Source organism: Podarcis melisellensis, assembly GCF_964234715.1.
Source record: "Podarcis melisellensis genome assembly, chromosome: 3".
Taxonomy (NCBI): Eukaryota; Metazoa; Chordata; class Lepidosauria; order Squamata; family Lacertidae; genus Podarcis; species Podarcis melisellensis.
Genome location: NC_138530.1, coordinates 78,641,774 through 78,658,886, shown reverse-complemented (window position 1 = coordinate 78,658,886; position 17,113 = coordinate 78,641,774). Strand labels below are relative to the sequence as shown.

General features: G+C 41.5%; 1 protein-coding gene across 4 annotated transcripts in view; it reads right to left on the bottom strand.

Annotated features, from left to right (window-relative positions):
* Positions 1 to 17,113, bottom strand: part of BACH2 (BTB domain and CNC homolog 2) — a 237,272-nt gene that overhangs the window by 14,889 nt on the left and 205,270 nt on the right. For all 4 annotated transcript variants that reach the window (XM_081906998.1, XM_081906997.1, XM_081907000.1 and 1 more), the window contains exon 4: positions 2,714 to 4,261. In XM_081906998.1, coding sequence (XP_081763124.1) covers positions 2,714 to 4,261 — 1,548 coding nt within the window. The remainder of the gene's footprint in view (positions 1 to 2,713; positions 4,262 to 17,113) is intronic.

Here is a 17,113-nt window from a genome sequence, read left to right as displayed (position 1 = left end):
GCACAGGTGGTGGGAACAGGGATTTGTTCCTACATGATCTTTGAATGACTGAATAGGGCTTATAGTCACACGGTATCTGCATTAAGCTACTTCCCGTGATGTCAGTGTTGTCTTGGCCTTTCCCCTCCTGGAAAAACAAAACAGCTTTGTGACAGAGCGATTGAAATAACTACAAGCACACAACTGTATTACAGTGAGTGTGTTCTCAATATCTTGCTTTTTGAAATCCTGCTTTTATGCCTTAAACAGATTTCCAAAGCTGCACCCAAAACACAGGAACACTTAAAAAATACAACTGAGGAGCCAATTTGTGTTGCTCCATTGGCCAGGTAAATGCTAATGCTGATCCAATCTCAAATTAGCTCTATGTGGTAGCATCCCAGCTTTGGAATAGCTTTGCCTCTTGAGACTAGACAGTCATCGACACTGGATGGGTTGTGATCTCAAGCAAAGACCATTTTCTTTTACCAGGCCTTCCAACAGCAGTGGTGATATGCTATTTGTTGTTTTTAACTGAAGTATTTTCATTTGAGTACAGTAATTTTTATTCCTGCTTTGTACTTTGATTTTCACCGAAATCCACCCTGAAACCATGTGTTGAAGGGTGGGATGCAGGGCTCTGGTTGGAGAGCACCATCAGCTTACAAGCGAAAAAGCTAGATACAGTGGTGCCCCGCAAGACGAACGCCTCGCAAGACGAAAAACCCGCTAGACGAAAGGGTTTTTCCGTTTTGGAGGCGCTTCGCAAAACAAATTTCCCTATGGGGTTGCTTCACAAGACGAAAAAATCTTGCGTCCCCCGGCGGTTTTTTTTTTGCTTTTTTTGCCCTTTTCCTAAGCCGCTAAGCCGCTTATCAGCTGTTCCGCTGATAAGCCGCTTAACAGCTGATCGCTGGAAGCCGCTTGACAGCTCTAGCACTAATCCGCTAAGCTGTCAATGGGCTTGCTTCGCAAGACGAGAAAACTGCTAGACGAAGAGAATCGCGGAACGGATTAATTTCGTCTAGCGAGGCACCACTGTAAGATTAAGCAGTGGGTTCACACATTACTCATCGTTCTCTTAAATGTTAAATGCAAGTTTAGGTTTGGGTAGCTCTGATAATATTAGCTGAGCTATTCTGAAAATCAGGTCCTTCATATTCGGTTATGACCATACATATACACGAGTAGCTATTTGTAATGCAATTTGACACAAATGCTTTAGGACTGTCATTTAAGAGTTCATGGTTGGCCTTTAGAATTCTCAGTAGGCCAACTGAATTGTCTCACAGCACTGCCTTTGAGATATATTTCTTTTGAAAAGGAACACACCAACCCCAGTTAGGGAGATGCTATTAAATGAAAGACAAGATGAATGCAATTCCTCTGGCACAAACAGTTCTTGGAAGAATGGCCTACTAATGCTTTCTGTCTTTCTTTAATATTCTCTAGAAAGCTTTTGCTTTTAAGATGTAGTAAGTTTAGATTTCACTTGCGACAGTCCAAAGGGAATATAACAAAAATACAAAACAGCAACCCAGTTGTTTTAAAGTGACAGAAAGGACTGGGGTGGGAAGAGAAAGAAAGTCACTATTGAAAAGAGATGCCTTCCTATTCTTTATAAATTTATAAACTGGATACTTCTCAAAGAGTACACTATCTCTACTATCTTTGATAAAGTTAGCATTAGTACATATCAGAAGTCCGACTGCTGAATCTGAAGTTAACAGCATTTCCCTTTTTCTCCATTAAACTCTTTATTCTTCCGTTTATGTCCCTCCAAGGGTGATAAAACCAATAGGAAGAAAAGAAAAGAACTTGCCAACTACATTAAATAACATGCAGCACTTGCCAAAAACATTTTGGTGCCTGAGGCAGAGATTTCCCCCACCCCTAGCAGCAGTAAAGCTAAAATAAAATTGTAAATTATGTAACTAGCAATTTGCTACTATTTAAAAGTGGCCAGATTTTGCTGCCTGAAGTGCCACTTCATATTATCTTCTGGCTGAGAGCTGATTGTGACCATATGCCAATACTTAGCTAGATTTGGGTGGAAAATAACCCCTGTGTCTGTATGATCATATCCTTCAATCCATGAAAACTTTTTGAGAAAGGACAACCTGCCAATTCACACAGGGTCACTATACTTGAAAATGGACACTGGGACAAATCTTTCTGGGAACAAATCCATTTTTTAAAAAAGAATTCAGAATTCAGGAGGTGTCCATGAAGAACAAAAGTGGCCATTACAGGGGTTTCCCCTGTCCTGCAGTAACAGATGAGCAAATACTATATCCATCCCTTTGCATAGGCACTGCCCTCTCCGATTCAGTTTTGGAGATGAGTATGATTAGCATCACATCTTGGCACACAAGCAACATAGACAAAAATATTTTGTACCAACGTTCTTGCTGACTATAATTACGGTAACACCAAGCAGCACTCTGCAACTATGGTTAGAAGCAGATCACAAACTGTAGTTTGAGTGAACTATAGTTAGCAAAAAGAAAATGCTTTAGGGCTGCAATGAACCTTTTCATATGATGGGTTTTTACTGCCCCCCCCACCTATTTCATGCATTTCCCCCCATTAGTCTGACTGCAATGTCAACAAAAAGTGAGGTAAAACAGGCTATTCCCTGCCTCTGTTTACAAGGAATGCCATTTAAGAGAACAACAGGCTTATTGAACTGGTAACAAGACGTGTTAACAGGTGTACTTATCACAAGCCCTACCTCATGTCCTCTGTCTTGCACAGGACATGATTCACTGTCTGCTTCAGAGAACGATCCAGACTCATCGCTAGAGTTTGTTCCATAGGATGGCTCACATTTTATCTGGGGTCTGACTTGGTTGTACATTCCATCTCCCATCACACTTGGCTCCTGATGCTCAGCGGTCAGGAACCGAGTTCCTTGGGAACAGGGGGAAGATGAAAACTCGCAGAGAGGGAGGCTACATGGCGAACCCCCGCTGCCATCCTCCGCGTACGAGTAGGAGGAACATGAGCTGGAGGTCCTGGTTCTGGTTTCTAGTGGAGGAGAGCGAGGGCAAACTTTAATTGGCACTGGGCAGCTGGTGTTCGGCCGCATCCGTCCTGGTAAGAGATCAGCTGCCTGTCCAATGTGAGAATAGGTCTGGCAACTGGGAAGGGACTGGCTACTTCCTGCCCAGAGACCCTTTGGCACAGTCTCGGTGAGATCTTTGTCCAAGCTGCTCATGCCAGAATATGAATGCACCGAAGTGTTTACTTGGTCACAAACATTTGAAGAGAATATAACACTCCTCCTGTCCACCTCACCTTCCTGCTTACAGAGACCTTCAACAAAGCCAGGGCCCCTGAGAGGCGATCCCACGGTAAAATTGGAAGCATCCTTCTGAACAGCTTGGGAGAGTCCATAATTCCCCGCGAAAGGGACATAATCAGTTTTGTGGTCACCCTGAGTTGTCCCCTTATCGAAAGGGCATGCTGGACTCCTGGCAAAGTGCTGTTGGGAAGTACTGGGGAAGCCAACTAAGTCTACATTTTTTGTTCGGTTGAAGAAAGACCTTAGGCAGGAAGGGGAGGAAACACTTTTAGACCTGTCAGCTCCGGTGGGACTTGGCTGCTTCCGGTCCATTTCAACATCCCCCTCTTTATCCCTGATGTCAGGCTCATCTCCAGAGAGGCAAAGCGTGATGTTTTCTTCATCATTCTCCTCACTTCTAGGCTCACTTTTAATTTGCCCTACAGGAAGCTCTGGCTTGAGGCTATCGCCAGAACTTTCTTCACTGAATGTGCTTGCAAAACCTGAGGTACTGATGTGTGATGCGTTGTAGACATTCTTGGTACAAGCCATCTGGTATTTCTTATATCTGGGTAACCGCGTCACTGCTTCTTTGTCCAAACTGTCCTTGCCATCGTTCAAGATATCAGAGTCGGGCAGCATCCCTTCTTCCTTGTCCGCTCCCGAACTGGCCGATTCAAAGTTAAAGGGCTCTGGGTGTGTTCTCTCCCTTGGGCAAGAGATCTTGGAAGTCTCTGACTCCATTGTCTCCTCCTCTTCTCCCTCGGAGTTCTCGTCTTCATGCATCCGCTGGTAGGTGGTGTCTTTTTTGCACAGAAACAGGCCATCTTCATTGTTCAGGAGTTGCGTTTGAAGGAAGCTGAAGCAAGAATCCTCCAGGTTGTGCATGCGCAGGAACTCTGCACAGTGGATGACCTCTCGTATGTTTTCTCTGCTGAGTAACAGCTTAGCAGTGTAGGCAAACTGTAACAATGGGCCAAATCCCCTGGCAGTGACCTGCAAAAGAACAAAAACACAGGGAAATTGCCAGCATTACCATCAGCACTGCTATTGTCCCAAGCCCCTCAAGTGTAGTTAGATAACTCAACAGTTCTAATGTCCATAAATACCACCGTCCAATAGTTAATCTTTCCTTAAGTCAGCAGTAATGCTACTTCCAATCATTAATGCTGCCTGCCCTGTTGCTGCTTGCACACTTCATATTAGAGGATGAGCTAAACATCACTTCCAACAAATGACTTAAAGAGAGATGAGATATGTGGCAAATGGTATTTATATGTTTAACGAACTCAAGAATGCTGCTAAGTTTCCAATGAGTGCACGAATCCCACCAATTTCACAATATTCCTATAATCTAGGCTGACTTCACTCTGTGATCAGAATAAATTATGCCAATTACAAAATCCTTTATTCTTCTTCAACAGTTTATCGGGTTTTCAAAGAAATGGAATATATTATTATAATGGTTAGTTTAGTGAAAACAAAGTTCCCTATGCTGGAACAACCTAAGTATTAAATGGTACTAATAAAAAGTTGGAGAAGGGCATGGGGTTTGTCTGAGTATGCAATAGAAGTGGGAAGACAGAACATTAAGCATGGAGACAACGTGAATAATTGTATAGGAAACTATCCCACAAATGCTGGAGTCTCTGGTTGAGTTCAGATAAGGATTTAGTTAAACACTTATATTACATCATGGTTTCTCTAACAACATAGGGAAGCCAGCTATAGCCTCCCAATACACAGTGAAATACAAAGTTAACATGCACCTGCTTCCCCAGATTTCAGCACCACTGTGAAGAAGTAATAATTCTAGCCTTAACCTAGTTGATTGAATTCACTCTCAGATAGATTTATGCTCTGGTGCATGGGGTTCATGCACCTAAATAAATTTGACTATGTCAAAATTAGGGGTGTATAAGGAGATGATGATGATAAGGTTTCTATCTTTGAACTGTGCTCCCCCTTCCCTCAAACAACTTGGGAACTATCTCTGCTGTGAGCCTGGCAGGAGGAAAATGTGATGATACGTAATAATGATGCTTCTGAAATAGGTTCCTGCACTGCAGTTCGGTTGGACCCCATTGCAGTTGGGGTCCCTTCCAACTCTATGATTCTATGGAGTGACTGGCTAGCCAGAGCAGCCCCCTCAGATCAGGGCTGGCTCAGGACGTTTTGCTGTATGAGGCAAAGGATAAATGGCACCGTCCCCGAAGGCACATACATAAGCCAATTGGAACTGGTGGTAGAATCTTTCTGCAGTACTGATGAAAGGGCAGTGTATTCAACTGAAGTTGAGGGCAACAGGCTATCATAGGGCTCATGGCACTCACAGCTCCCTGCACCTTAGCTTCTGCCGCTTGAAGCAGCTGCCTCACTGTGCCTCAGCTTAGGGCTGGCTCTGCCTCAGATAATATATGTATTCTATGAACAATTTGTAAAACTCAGATATTAAAAATGTCACTTGGGTCTTCAGCACAACTATTTGCACTGATAACAGTCCAAACCAAAGCAAGCACTTAATAGCCTGTGTACACTAGTCCACTTTGTGATTTCACTTGCTTCTAATTAAGGTATTTGCTTACTGTCTCAGTCTGGCTTTAGTCAAAGTGTATGTGTGTGTGTGTGTGTGTGTATATGAATGACCTGGGTGGGGCTGTGGTCTAAGCCACTGAGCCTAGGGCGGTTCAAATCCGCACAAAAGGTCGGCAGTTCAAATCCGCACAACAGAGTGAGCTCCCGTTGCTCTGTCCCAGCTTCTGCCAACCTAGCACTTTGAAAGCACACTAGTGCAAGCAAATAAATAAGTACCGCTGCAGCGGGAAGGTAAACAGCATTTCCGTGTGCTCTGGCTTCCGTCACGGTGTTCCGTTGTGCCCAAAGCGGCTGGCCACATGACCTGGAAAGCTATCTGTGGACAAATGCCAGCTCCCTTGGCCTGAAGCAAGATGAGCACCACAACCCAACCCCATAGTCACCTTTGTATGTGTGTGTGTGTGTGTGTATATATATATACATATACATACATATATGTATATGTATACATATACATATACAATCTGTAGTTATCTAATGCAGCCACTAGGTGGGAGAACTGCAAAACAAGTAGAGTCTTGCCTAAGAGCTTCCAAGTATGTTTTAACCAGTACCTCTTGCAATGCCATTTAGGCAAAATAAAAGAAATTTCCCTGACTCAGAACATTCCACGGTACATTTTTCTTTCAAGCTGATTCAAGACTTTCAGCACCCCAAAAGCATGGCATTGGAGACATCTGCTACATGTGTCTTCCTCCAGAGGATATTGCATGCAGTATTGTGATGTTGTTCACATTGCATCCTAGACAGCTGATTGCTCTTAAAAACAAAGGGCAAAAAAATCCAGGAGGGGGGAAGGAGGGAGGTAAGAGGACTGAATCAGTGTGGTGTGTTTGTATCTACAAAAATCCTGTATCAGTAACAACATAGCACCAATTTACAAGAGGCACTGGGTAGTAACGCTGTATTTTGAAGTACTGTAGCAGGCGTCTCTGCAAATTTAAAAGATGCCCTCAGGGAGGACTCTTAGAAGCATTTCAGACCAGCACTAATGTTTCAAGTACATAAACAGCAACTTTCATGATGAATGCAAGCAAGGCTTGCTGGCAAGTGTGGAAGCTGGCAGAATCTCAGTAGCCTGAAGCTGTCTAAATATTGATTTGGCCTTTATTGTGGGTCCACCAGCACACTGCCTTTGGAACTGCTTGTATTTAATTTGCTGTGACAAGAAAGCAGATATTCAGGGACTGCAAAGTGCTTATAAATATTGCACATTTTAAAGAGGAAGGTTTAAAAGCTGCATACATTACATCCAAACACTTGTTTTCTGTATATGATGGTAAGGGCTCTTCACGGTGCAAACCCCTTCCACCATTTCTGGGAGAAACTTAAGTATGCTACAATGACAGCATAACAAAGGGAATACACAATGGGATGCAACATCTTTCTGCAGAAACAATGATGAGAGTAAAATAGCAGTTTTTTAAAAATTAATAACCAAGGGGTGCCAAATGATTAAGATATTCCATATGTACAACAGAGCAGCTTTCAACTTGGACCCAAATGTTAGCCTGTCAACTCAGCCCTAAAAATGTCCACATAAAACGGGTGTGTCATAAAGTATGTCACTAGTCTCCTTAGTTGCATTTCTTTACTGAATACCCACTTTGGCTGCAACAACCTCAATTCCTAGGAGCTTGTGTACGGGTTTGTGTAAGCTCTATGCTCATCAAAATGGCCATGCAGAGGATGTTTTGCCCAAGAATGCACATTTCAGTTCAGCTTCAATCCAGACAAACAACCCCTCCTTCCTTTTTAGTGGCTTAGATTAGTCTGCAACCTTGTGTGAACTTGCATACTTAGCTGTGCAGTACAGAGAATGTTGGATTTCTACATGAGAGATCAAAGTTCAAATCCCTACTCGATTGCTCGGTCATTTGCTGAGTCTCTGCTACCTTGCAGGGCAGCTGGGGAAGTTAGAATGAAATAAGGACATAGCATATTTCGCCATTAGAGATACCACCATAGTTCATACTACTTGGCTCAGAAAGTAACTCTTTAACTCAAAATGCTTGCAGTAAACATAAGAAAGGCCTTCCAAGCAACAACATCTCTCTCCACTCAGATTTTGAACTAAGCCAGAGAAAAACTCAATTCCTTTCCCACTGTCTCTCACATAAGACACCAAAACCTTCTGCCCCCCTCCCCCCTCCCCAGAAACCTTCTATTCCTCCCTCCCACTTCTTTGCCTGGCTGCTTCCAGAAGAAGCGGAGGTGTCTCCATCTTCCTTTTGCTTTTGAAGCGCTGTCCTAGAAGCTAAAAGGCCTGGGTGATGTAATTTCCCCCAGAGCTACTGACATCCACAGCAGTAGTTAGGTGAGGGTTTAGAGGCTAAAAGGTGGCTGGGAGATGAGACCTTTTTGCACACCTGATAATCTCGTCACAGTGAAATGAGATCCACTTTGATTAATCATTTGTCTTGGGATCAACAGATTCCAAAATGAAAGGTAGGGATCTGCTCATCACCACCTGCCACAAGCCCTTTGAAACAATCTAACAATAAATAACATGAGAGTGCTGAAGGGAGGTTTTGGTTCTCAACATTTGATTCTTGGCATTTATAGTTTCATTGTTTTCAAATCATAGAATTGTAGAGGTAGAAGGGACCACAAGAGTCATCTAGTACAACCCCATAAACTTTTGCCCAACGTGGGGCTTGAACCCACAACCCTGAAATTAAGAGTCTCATGATTTGCCAAATGGGCTATCTGAAAATCTTTGGAGTGGTGATGAAAGAAAATGAAACTTCCCCAGAAACACATAACATTTTAGCAACTGTGGTCATCAGTGAGTGTCTTCTGTAGCAACTTTTAAATGCCTGTTGAAAACCTTTTTATTCTGTAGGTATGTAGATACAAAAATTTAATAGAACAAAAGACACCATGCTGGTTGTCACCACAGAAGCAATATCTCTCAAAAAGATAAATATGAGGACAAGTTGGCCAACATATAGAGAGCTCCTAATCAAAGTGGAAAATCAATTAAAATTAAGAAAATTTGAAGAAATAAGAGAAAAGATAACAGATTGGTTACAATATTTTCAATTAAATGTTATTTTTAAGGAGGATAAAAAGACAGGACTTAGTTATACTATATTCAGATTTCAAAAAGAAATTGTAGAGGACAATACCAAATTATTGTATTGTATAGCTTGCTGCTAGAATGGGAAACAAAGGATGAAGAGGTTAAATGTGTGATGATAAAGTGGGCAAAAGATCTGGGACATAATATTCAAATGAGTGACTGGGAAAAACTTTGGAAGGGGGATTTGAAGTTCACTGCATGCACAACACTGAAAGAGAACTATATGAAAATGATGTACCGTTGGTACATAATACCAGTAAAACTTGCCAAAATGTATAGAACAAGTTCTAATAAGTGTTGGAAATGTAAAGAAAAAAAGGGTACCTTTTATCACATGTGGTGGGAATGTAAAATGGTTAAAGTTATTGGGAAATGATAGATAACGAACTGAAGAAAAAGTTTAAATTGACTTTTATTAAAAAACCAAAAGCATTCTTATTAGGAATAACAGGAAGCCAAATCCTGAAGGAAAAGAATAAATTGTTTATGTATGCAACAGCAGCAGCCCGGATTCTATTAGCCCAAAGGTGGAAGGAAGACATGATACCAACAATAGAAGAATGGCAACTGAAATTGATGGACTATGCTGAAACGGCTAAACTCACAGAAAAGGAAATGGAAGGAAGTCAGGAGGTTAAAGAGAACCTCCAAAAAGAAAGAGATGATGTTTATACAATGAAAAAAGTGTTAATGTCTTATGTTTCTGTCTAAATCTTTTTTTGTTATGTGTTTTTTATGAAGAATAATTGTTGAAGATAAAACTGTAAAACCAATAAAAACTTATTTACAAAAAACAAAAAACCCCTTTCTATTCTGCCAGGCCTATTGCTGGCAACTAAGAGTATTTTGTTTTTACCATTTTTTTTGTTGGGAACTGCCAAGAGTGGCTGGGACAACCCAGTTAGTTGGGAGGAATAGACATCATAAATAAAATCCTCATCCTCATCCTCATCATCCCTCACAATTGTCCATTGATGACTGTTTTTAATTTATTTTTCCTTTTTACTTGTTTGTAACTTTTTATAAATTTATTGTTTGATTTTATGTTTTCATATTGTTTTAAACCACTGTGACATATTTTCGGAATATAGCAATACATATTTTTTAATAAAATAAATAAATACACCCCCCCTTTCCTACACTTGTTTCTTTCAGTCAATAAAGTGCTTCCAGGAAATGCTCCTAAGCTCCTCCATTCTCCTGAGAGGGGCCTGAGTCAGCCTGGAGCTGGTGTAATGATGAAGCGAACATTGCCCTTCTCTCCACCCTGGCTGGTGTGAGTTAGCAAGACTTGGAATGAGTCAGTAGATCATGCATGTCCCTCCCCACCTTCCACTAGGATGTGGGGTGGGGTGGGGAAGCCCTATTGTGCTAGCAGAAGTCCTTGTGCAGGCTTCCTCTAGTGGGAAGAGTTAGCTGAACCCAGACCCTAGTATTCAACTTGGGAAGGCTTGTCTATGATGGCACCTTTTTAGAGGACCTTCTCTCCACCATTCCATCGCTCTTGGTTACTTCTCCTTTATGTCTTGATTATACCCACTCACCTCCTTGGGTGCTCACCTCACACACTGGGGTGGTCGTCCAGTTCCTTGCCCATAATGCAATGATCTTTATCTAGCATAAGAAGCCATCTATGACCATGCACAGATGTAAACACTAAGTAGAGCTTCCAGAGCAGGCTGTGGGATCTTCATGCGCTCATGACTTCCTATCCTTCTGTTCTCAGGCACACATTCCCTCTAACCAGCCATGTTCAGTGTTCTAGACAACTCTTAAGGTTCTCGAAGCAAGTTTAGGGCAATGCCAGGTTGGGAATGGCTGAATACGATGCTGAACCTAGGTAGAGATGCAAGTGGAATTTATGTGCGGATTCTTGAAGCTTAGTTAATTTTTATGCCTGTGCCAGCCTGAATTTCTACTTGCTTCATAGGTGGTTTGCCTTCCCCCCCTCAGCTCTATTAGTCAATTTACTTAATAGCCTCACTTGGCATTTTCCTAAAGCTACAATTTATATAAGAAACCAGTCCCTAGAAATAGAAGATAAGCTTAGTGACAGTTAACTCTGTTTCTATTTTTTCTCCACAGCCTTACAAAAGTCTCTGGGATTAAACATGACTTCTAATCTCATTTGCTGTAATTAGCATACTTATACTTTTTTAAAAGCCAGGGTGCTGGTATAATGTGTGGGGGAGACCAGACTGAGGAGGGGTTTTTTGTGGGTATATTCTGCTACATCTCACTAATGCAACAGTGCATTAGCGGTGGATTTAAACTGAGCCGTCCACACATTGTTCTGCTTTATTAGTTCTTCTGTAATTGGAACTGTGTTATTGTCATCTGGAGAAGCACTCTTGCACTATAGTGCAACAATAGTAGGACAGAAAAAAAAAACCCTGGGACATTTGTGATATGAAAGGTTGCAGAACTTCAGCAGGAGTGCGGTAACTGGAAATGAGGATTTCATAGTGTGTCTGTAACTAGTACTAAATGCACTCAAAGTGTAATTACATTACATTACAAGTTAAACAGACCAACTTTTTATTACAGTCATACCTCGGGTTACAGACGCTTCAGGTTGTGTTTTTTTGGGTTACAGGCCCTCCAAAACTCAGAATTACCCGAACAGGTTACTTCCGGGTTTGGGGGTTGTGCATGCGCAGAAGCACCGAATTGCAACCTGTGTGTGTGCAGATGTGCCGCTGCGGGTTGCAAACGTGCACCATGCACGGATCACGTTCGTAACCTGAGCGTCCACTGTATTATTATTATTACCTCTTAAAATAAGGCAGAATTTCTCATTTGTGAACTTTGTAATTCAAGAGCTGCTATGCCGAATGATCAGCTTTTTCACCAAATGAGAGACAGAGAGCAGTAACTGGCATTCCCCCCTCCCCCCATGCAGAGTTGCTTACATGCACATTTTATGCAGTGATTTTCACTCATTTTTAAAATTGTTATATGTATTAAGCTTTCAAAACATGTTTTTTAATATATATACAGGGTGAGTCCTTTAAAAGTGGCCCCGTGGATACAGAGTACACATGTTCCACAGAGCCTCTTTTAAAAGACTCACCCTGTATATATACAGTAAGAGATATCCAGAAAGAAAGAACACCCACATTAGAGGACCGATTACTATAAGGAAGATTGTATGAAGAAAATGCTTTGCTTTTTAGTCTGGGACAAGTACTATTCACCCAAATATAAGCCGCTCCCGCAAATAAGCCACAATATCCAGACTGCTGCCGGGGGGAGGGAGGAGCCGCGCCACTTTGCTGGCAGCGTAAGATCACAAATATAAGCCACATTTTAACTTTTCACTGTCAGAATTTGGGGGGGGGGGAGTGCGGCTTATATTCAGGCCAATACGGTATACTAGTTTACTATGTCTCAGTTTCCTATGTAACCTGTTTCTCTTTTGTTCCAGGGAATTGGCACATATATAGCGAACACGAACCATATGCATAGTTATAATCAGATATATTAAATTTTAGGTGCTTACCAAGCAGTTATGAAGTCAGATTAAAGGATAGGATGCGTATAAAATGGACCAACGGACCAGCAACCTTTTAAAACTCCTTAACTGTGACAAAATATTTTGGTCAGGAGGCCTGAATTCATCCAGACAGACAAGTCTGAAGAGTGTTTCCTGAGGATCTGGCTCCAGTACTTTAAATGTAGTGGCTTAACATTTTGATTTTTTTTTATTTTTAAAACCCAAAACCTGAAAATAAGGGCATCTCTGGATTGTAGTCTACGTAAATAAAAAAATAAGCTTACAAAATTGGGAGGATTTGGGAGGAGGGTGACGATGGGGAGCAGAGATGTTCATCTCTACTGTTAAAACTATTGTTATACCTTTTTGAATTCAAAAGCTGGAGATAAGCTATCAAGGGGAATATAACATTTTTATTATATTTTAAAAAACACATTCAAATTCTTGGGCAGTGAAATAGACCCACATCTGAAGAGCCACTCTGAGGGAAATAACAAAGAAACACTTCTTGTGCAACCCCACCACTGATTCTTCAACTTATTGTGCAGAGAGGCCATTTGCTTTCGCTTTTTCTACACAAATCAGGATTCAGCTTGGAGATTTATGCAAATACTTTTGACAGCATTCTGGAAAACACACTCTGGTGTATTTTGCAGTGAAATTAAGCCTTCATGGCAAGAGCCCTCCAGTCAGCATCTGCTAGTAAATGTTGCTGAGTAGGCTGGGGGATGCAGATTTTGTGTACGTTTTAGCAAAAACGACACTTAGTGAGTATGCATCATAGCAAGCGCATCAAGCAAGGACCAGAAAGCAGAATTATACCCGGACCATTATAAAATCTCCAAACATGAAAACGCCACCAGGAATTTTTCGATAAATTATTGACTGTGTGTGCTCAAGACTATGTACAATCAGGAGGCTAGTATTTCAAAAGGAGGCAATGTTACTACTGAGCGGCAAAGAAAAAAAATATTGAGGAGAAAAACCCTTGAATCAGCAACGCAACTAGACTATTCTAATGTTCCAAATGGTGGGAACTTCAGCTGGGCTACTGAAGATATCCACTGTCAAAAGAGGATTCCACTTGACTAGATAACAAGGCAATTAAAATCATTAACTGGTAGGCTGCAGCCATGTATAAATATCCTGTCTTCCTGCAGGCCTTTATATACCATCCAAAACAACCATAAAGTGATTATCTATAGCTTTCAATTTCTAGTCTTTTGGGAGAATCTGAAACACCAATCCCTTATTTTCCCCCATTCTATCCCCCACCCCCGAATTTGGCACTTATTGTACTTTGTTCCTATACTCTTAGTGATTCTCAAGACTGGCGCAGCTTGCATTTTAATTCATTATTTGCATGCACAGTGTCAGCATAGCTCTGCTGAAAAGGGGGTCATTCTTTAGTGGTGCCCTCAACTTAAACAAGGAGCTACACCCCCAAATAACAGATCAAACTAATGATGTTTGGATTGTGCTGCATACTAGTATATAACACTATAGCCATGCCTTCAACATTTTGAGAGAAGTTTTAGAACAGCAGTCTACTTACATAATGAACAACGCCTCTTCTATAGTCATTTCTCTCTCCTCAGTAGGAGTATAAAGAACATTTTTAAAAGGTACTATTAGCTCAAAAGCATTCTACATCCACTTGATGGAGAAAGACACAAAGGGCACACTCAAACTTAAGAGTGTACTTGTTTTCAGTCATGTTTGGAGAGAAAACAACAGGGTGTTTAGGCTTACTCTGCATTTTTTGTGGAATAGGTGCTGCTGCCCAGGCACCAACATTCATGTTCTTAACTGTGTATTTTTTGCATACTGTTTAGCTTCAACTGGATTAGAACTCAATTCTTGAGGCAGAGGCCCTCTCTCCCAACACCAATCCCACAAACACAAAACCAGGGCAATAGTAGGCACAATGGAAACAGTCAGGAACAAGGGAATAGAAAAAGCAGGGTCTAGGTCAGGATGGTCCAACTTTTCATACCAAGTGAACCGCAAGAGTACTTTTACATGGAACCCATGGGCACACTGCCTGAGCCCCTTATTCCTAGGTAACTCTGCATTCTCCGGTGCACACTCCTTTGCAAGGCAGCCACCTGAGCCTGAAATTTCTGGCATCCACCATCTGAAGCTGAGAGGAGATTCCACCTGCCTCCCCCTCTGACTTGGAAAGGAGGTTATTTTGCCAGAGAACTCCTCAAGAAGCCCAAGGTCACCCTCATCAGGGTTGGAGACAGGAGGCAAGCTCTCAAGTGTCTTCTGACGCTCTAGGCTGCCTGGATGTTTGGTGTTGGAAGAGACATCCAGGTCAGGTCAGACCCTGCATGACACCTACATGGCCCACCTACTGCCCCCTCCCTAGTTAAATGTGCTTAAGACCAGTGGCCCAAGATCTGAAGTTTTCACTGTATTTGCATCATTTCTACTGATGGGACTTATCATGAGTAAAGGGGGCTTTTCATGAACAGAAGCTGCTTCCACTCAGTAAGGAAAAGCAGAGGGTTCAAGTCACTAACTGACATGGCGTAAAATCAGACCCTGGGAAATCCTATCTTGTGAATTAATTTGGAGGATCTCCAAGAGTCAGGAACCAATTAATTTTGGCCTTCCCTTATAGCATTCACTACTTTGTGTTGTCTATAGGCACTATGCACACACCCTCTCCTTGCTGTCATCTATGTTTCCAATTGTCTAGACCAGGGGTTGTCAACCTGGTCCCTACTGCCCACTAGTGGGCGTTTCAGGATTCTAGGTGGGCGGTAGGGGGTTCTACAGCACAAACTGAATCCTCTTTCCATTGAGCACTGGTGGGCGGTAAGGAAATTTTACCATTAAGAAAGATGCATTAGTGGGCAGTAGGAACAAAAAGGTCTAGACTGAGTTATTGAACAGAAAGGACCAGAAGGTGGCAGGTCTTCCCTTTGACCAGCACTAGACAGCTATTTCATCCATTACAGTTCTCCGCTTTTGTAACACCTAGGAGATAATAGCAACTGCAATACAATCCAGACCATTATGTTGTTGTTTAGTCGTGTCCGACTCTTTGTGACCCCATGGACCAGAGCACGCCAGGCTCTCACTTCCCCACATCATTATAGTTTTAGATTAATGCCATCGGACAGAAGTCTTTCTTTCTATGCTATTGTTTGCGGGGTTTCAACTGAGAATGATAAAACCATTTTGCCAGAGGAAGTGTGTATGCATATGTGAGAGGAAAAGAATATGGAGTGCATGTGTGAGCAAGCTTAGGTTCCATCTGTTAAGACAGGATCATGCTCACTTTGAATTTATATTCCAACTGCTTTATTGCTACACTAGAGTGTATCAAAAAAAAGAAAGGGAAAAAAAGCTACACTTCTGGCAGTCAGTACCACTACAGCTGCTCAAGCTTATTAACAGCATAAATAAACTTTTAGAGACACTCAAAGAAAATAACTGCAATTAACGCTGTCTGAATAAAATAATGAACAGCAAAATGATATTCGGATGGTTCATTCATTTACTTCCGTATGATGAAAAACATAGCCTTCTGCATGCTGAATCATCTTATATTTAGTAATTAGAAAATTAATATCATGGTTTAGTGCTTCTTAACTAAGATGAGGTCCTCATTTGGCAAATTTAGTGGCTTTATAATTCCTTTCCTTATTGCATGCATCTCCTTTACTTCAAAATACAAGGAAGAGGACTATGAAACCGATCTTGACATGGCAAGAAGGTGATAAAATTGGGAAGCTATTCTCAGTAGAAAATGAATACAAGTCCAGTGGGGGGGGGGGAGGGGTGATACACCTACAAACTTGAAGAGCAAAAAAATGTTGGGAGAGGGAAGGAGGGAAGGAGAATTCACATTCAGCAATTCAGCACTAACCAAAATTTAGCACACCGTACAAAAAACATTTGCCTCACTGGGAGCTCTTTCTTTCTCCTTCGATGACAACTGAAGCCTTGCTGACTATTACACCCCCACATGCTTCTACATCTTTGGCAGATTGCTGGCTCCTGCTTCTGAAGTGATAGGTAGCCTCTCTTTCTCCTAGACAGCTTCAAGAAAAATAGGTTTTTGTTTTTATGAGCATAATTTGTCATCTTGCTACTGATGTCAAAGTAAAGTGTTATTCTCCCCCCCACCACATGCGCCCGTTTCTTTCTACCATAGACAGCAGAGAAGGAAACAAGAACGAATGATCAACACCTTACAAAACAACCATTCTATGTTGTTACAACTATAGTAGCATACAAAATCTGCAAATCCATGCAAATCCACACAAACCTCAAGAGTGGAGTCATGTCTTCTTTTTTAAGTGCTTAAGATCACTCTTCTAAGCACCACAAAACTTAGTTAATTTAATTAAGGATAATTTTAATCAGCTCTCTGTAGCATTAATTATGTGACACTCTTGACATTCTTTATTTGCACAAAGCCCATTGAAGGCTTGAGCTGGTGGACTTTTTTTGAATACTGACAGCAGCAGAAAAACGTAGGGTTTCTCTGATCACCAAATTTGGTTTCCGAATCAGCAAGTCTATTAAACTCAAATTCAGCCATTTGTTTCTTTATAGATGAATTGCACTGGAATATAGTTTGGATGTGGTTGTGCCTATGGATTCAAGTGGAAAAAAGGAAATGAAATTAAGCTATCTATTTAACCACTACTGA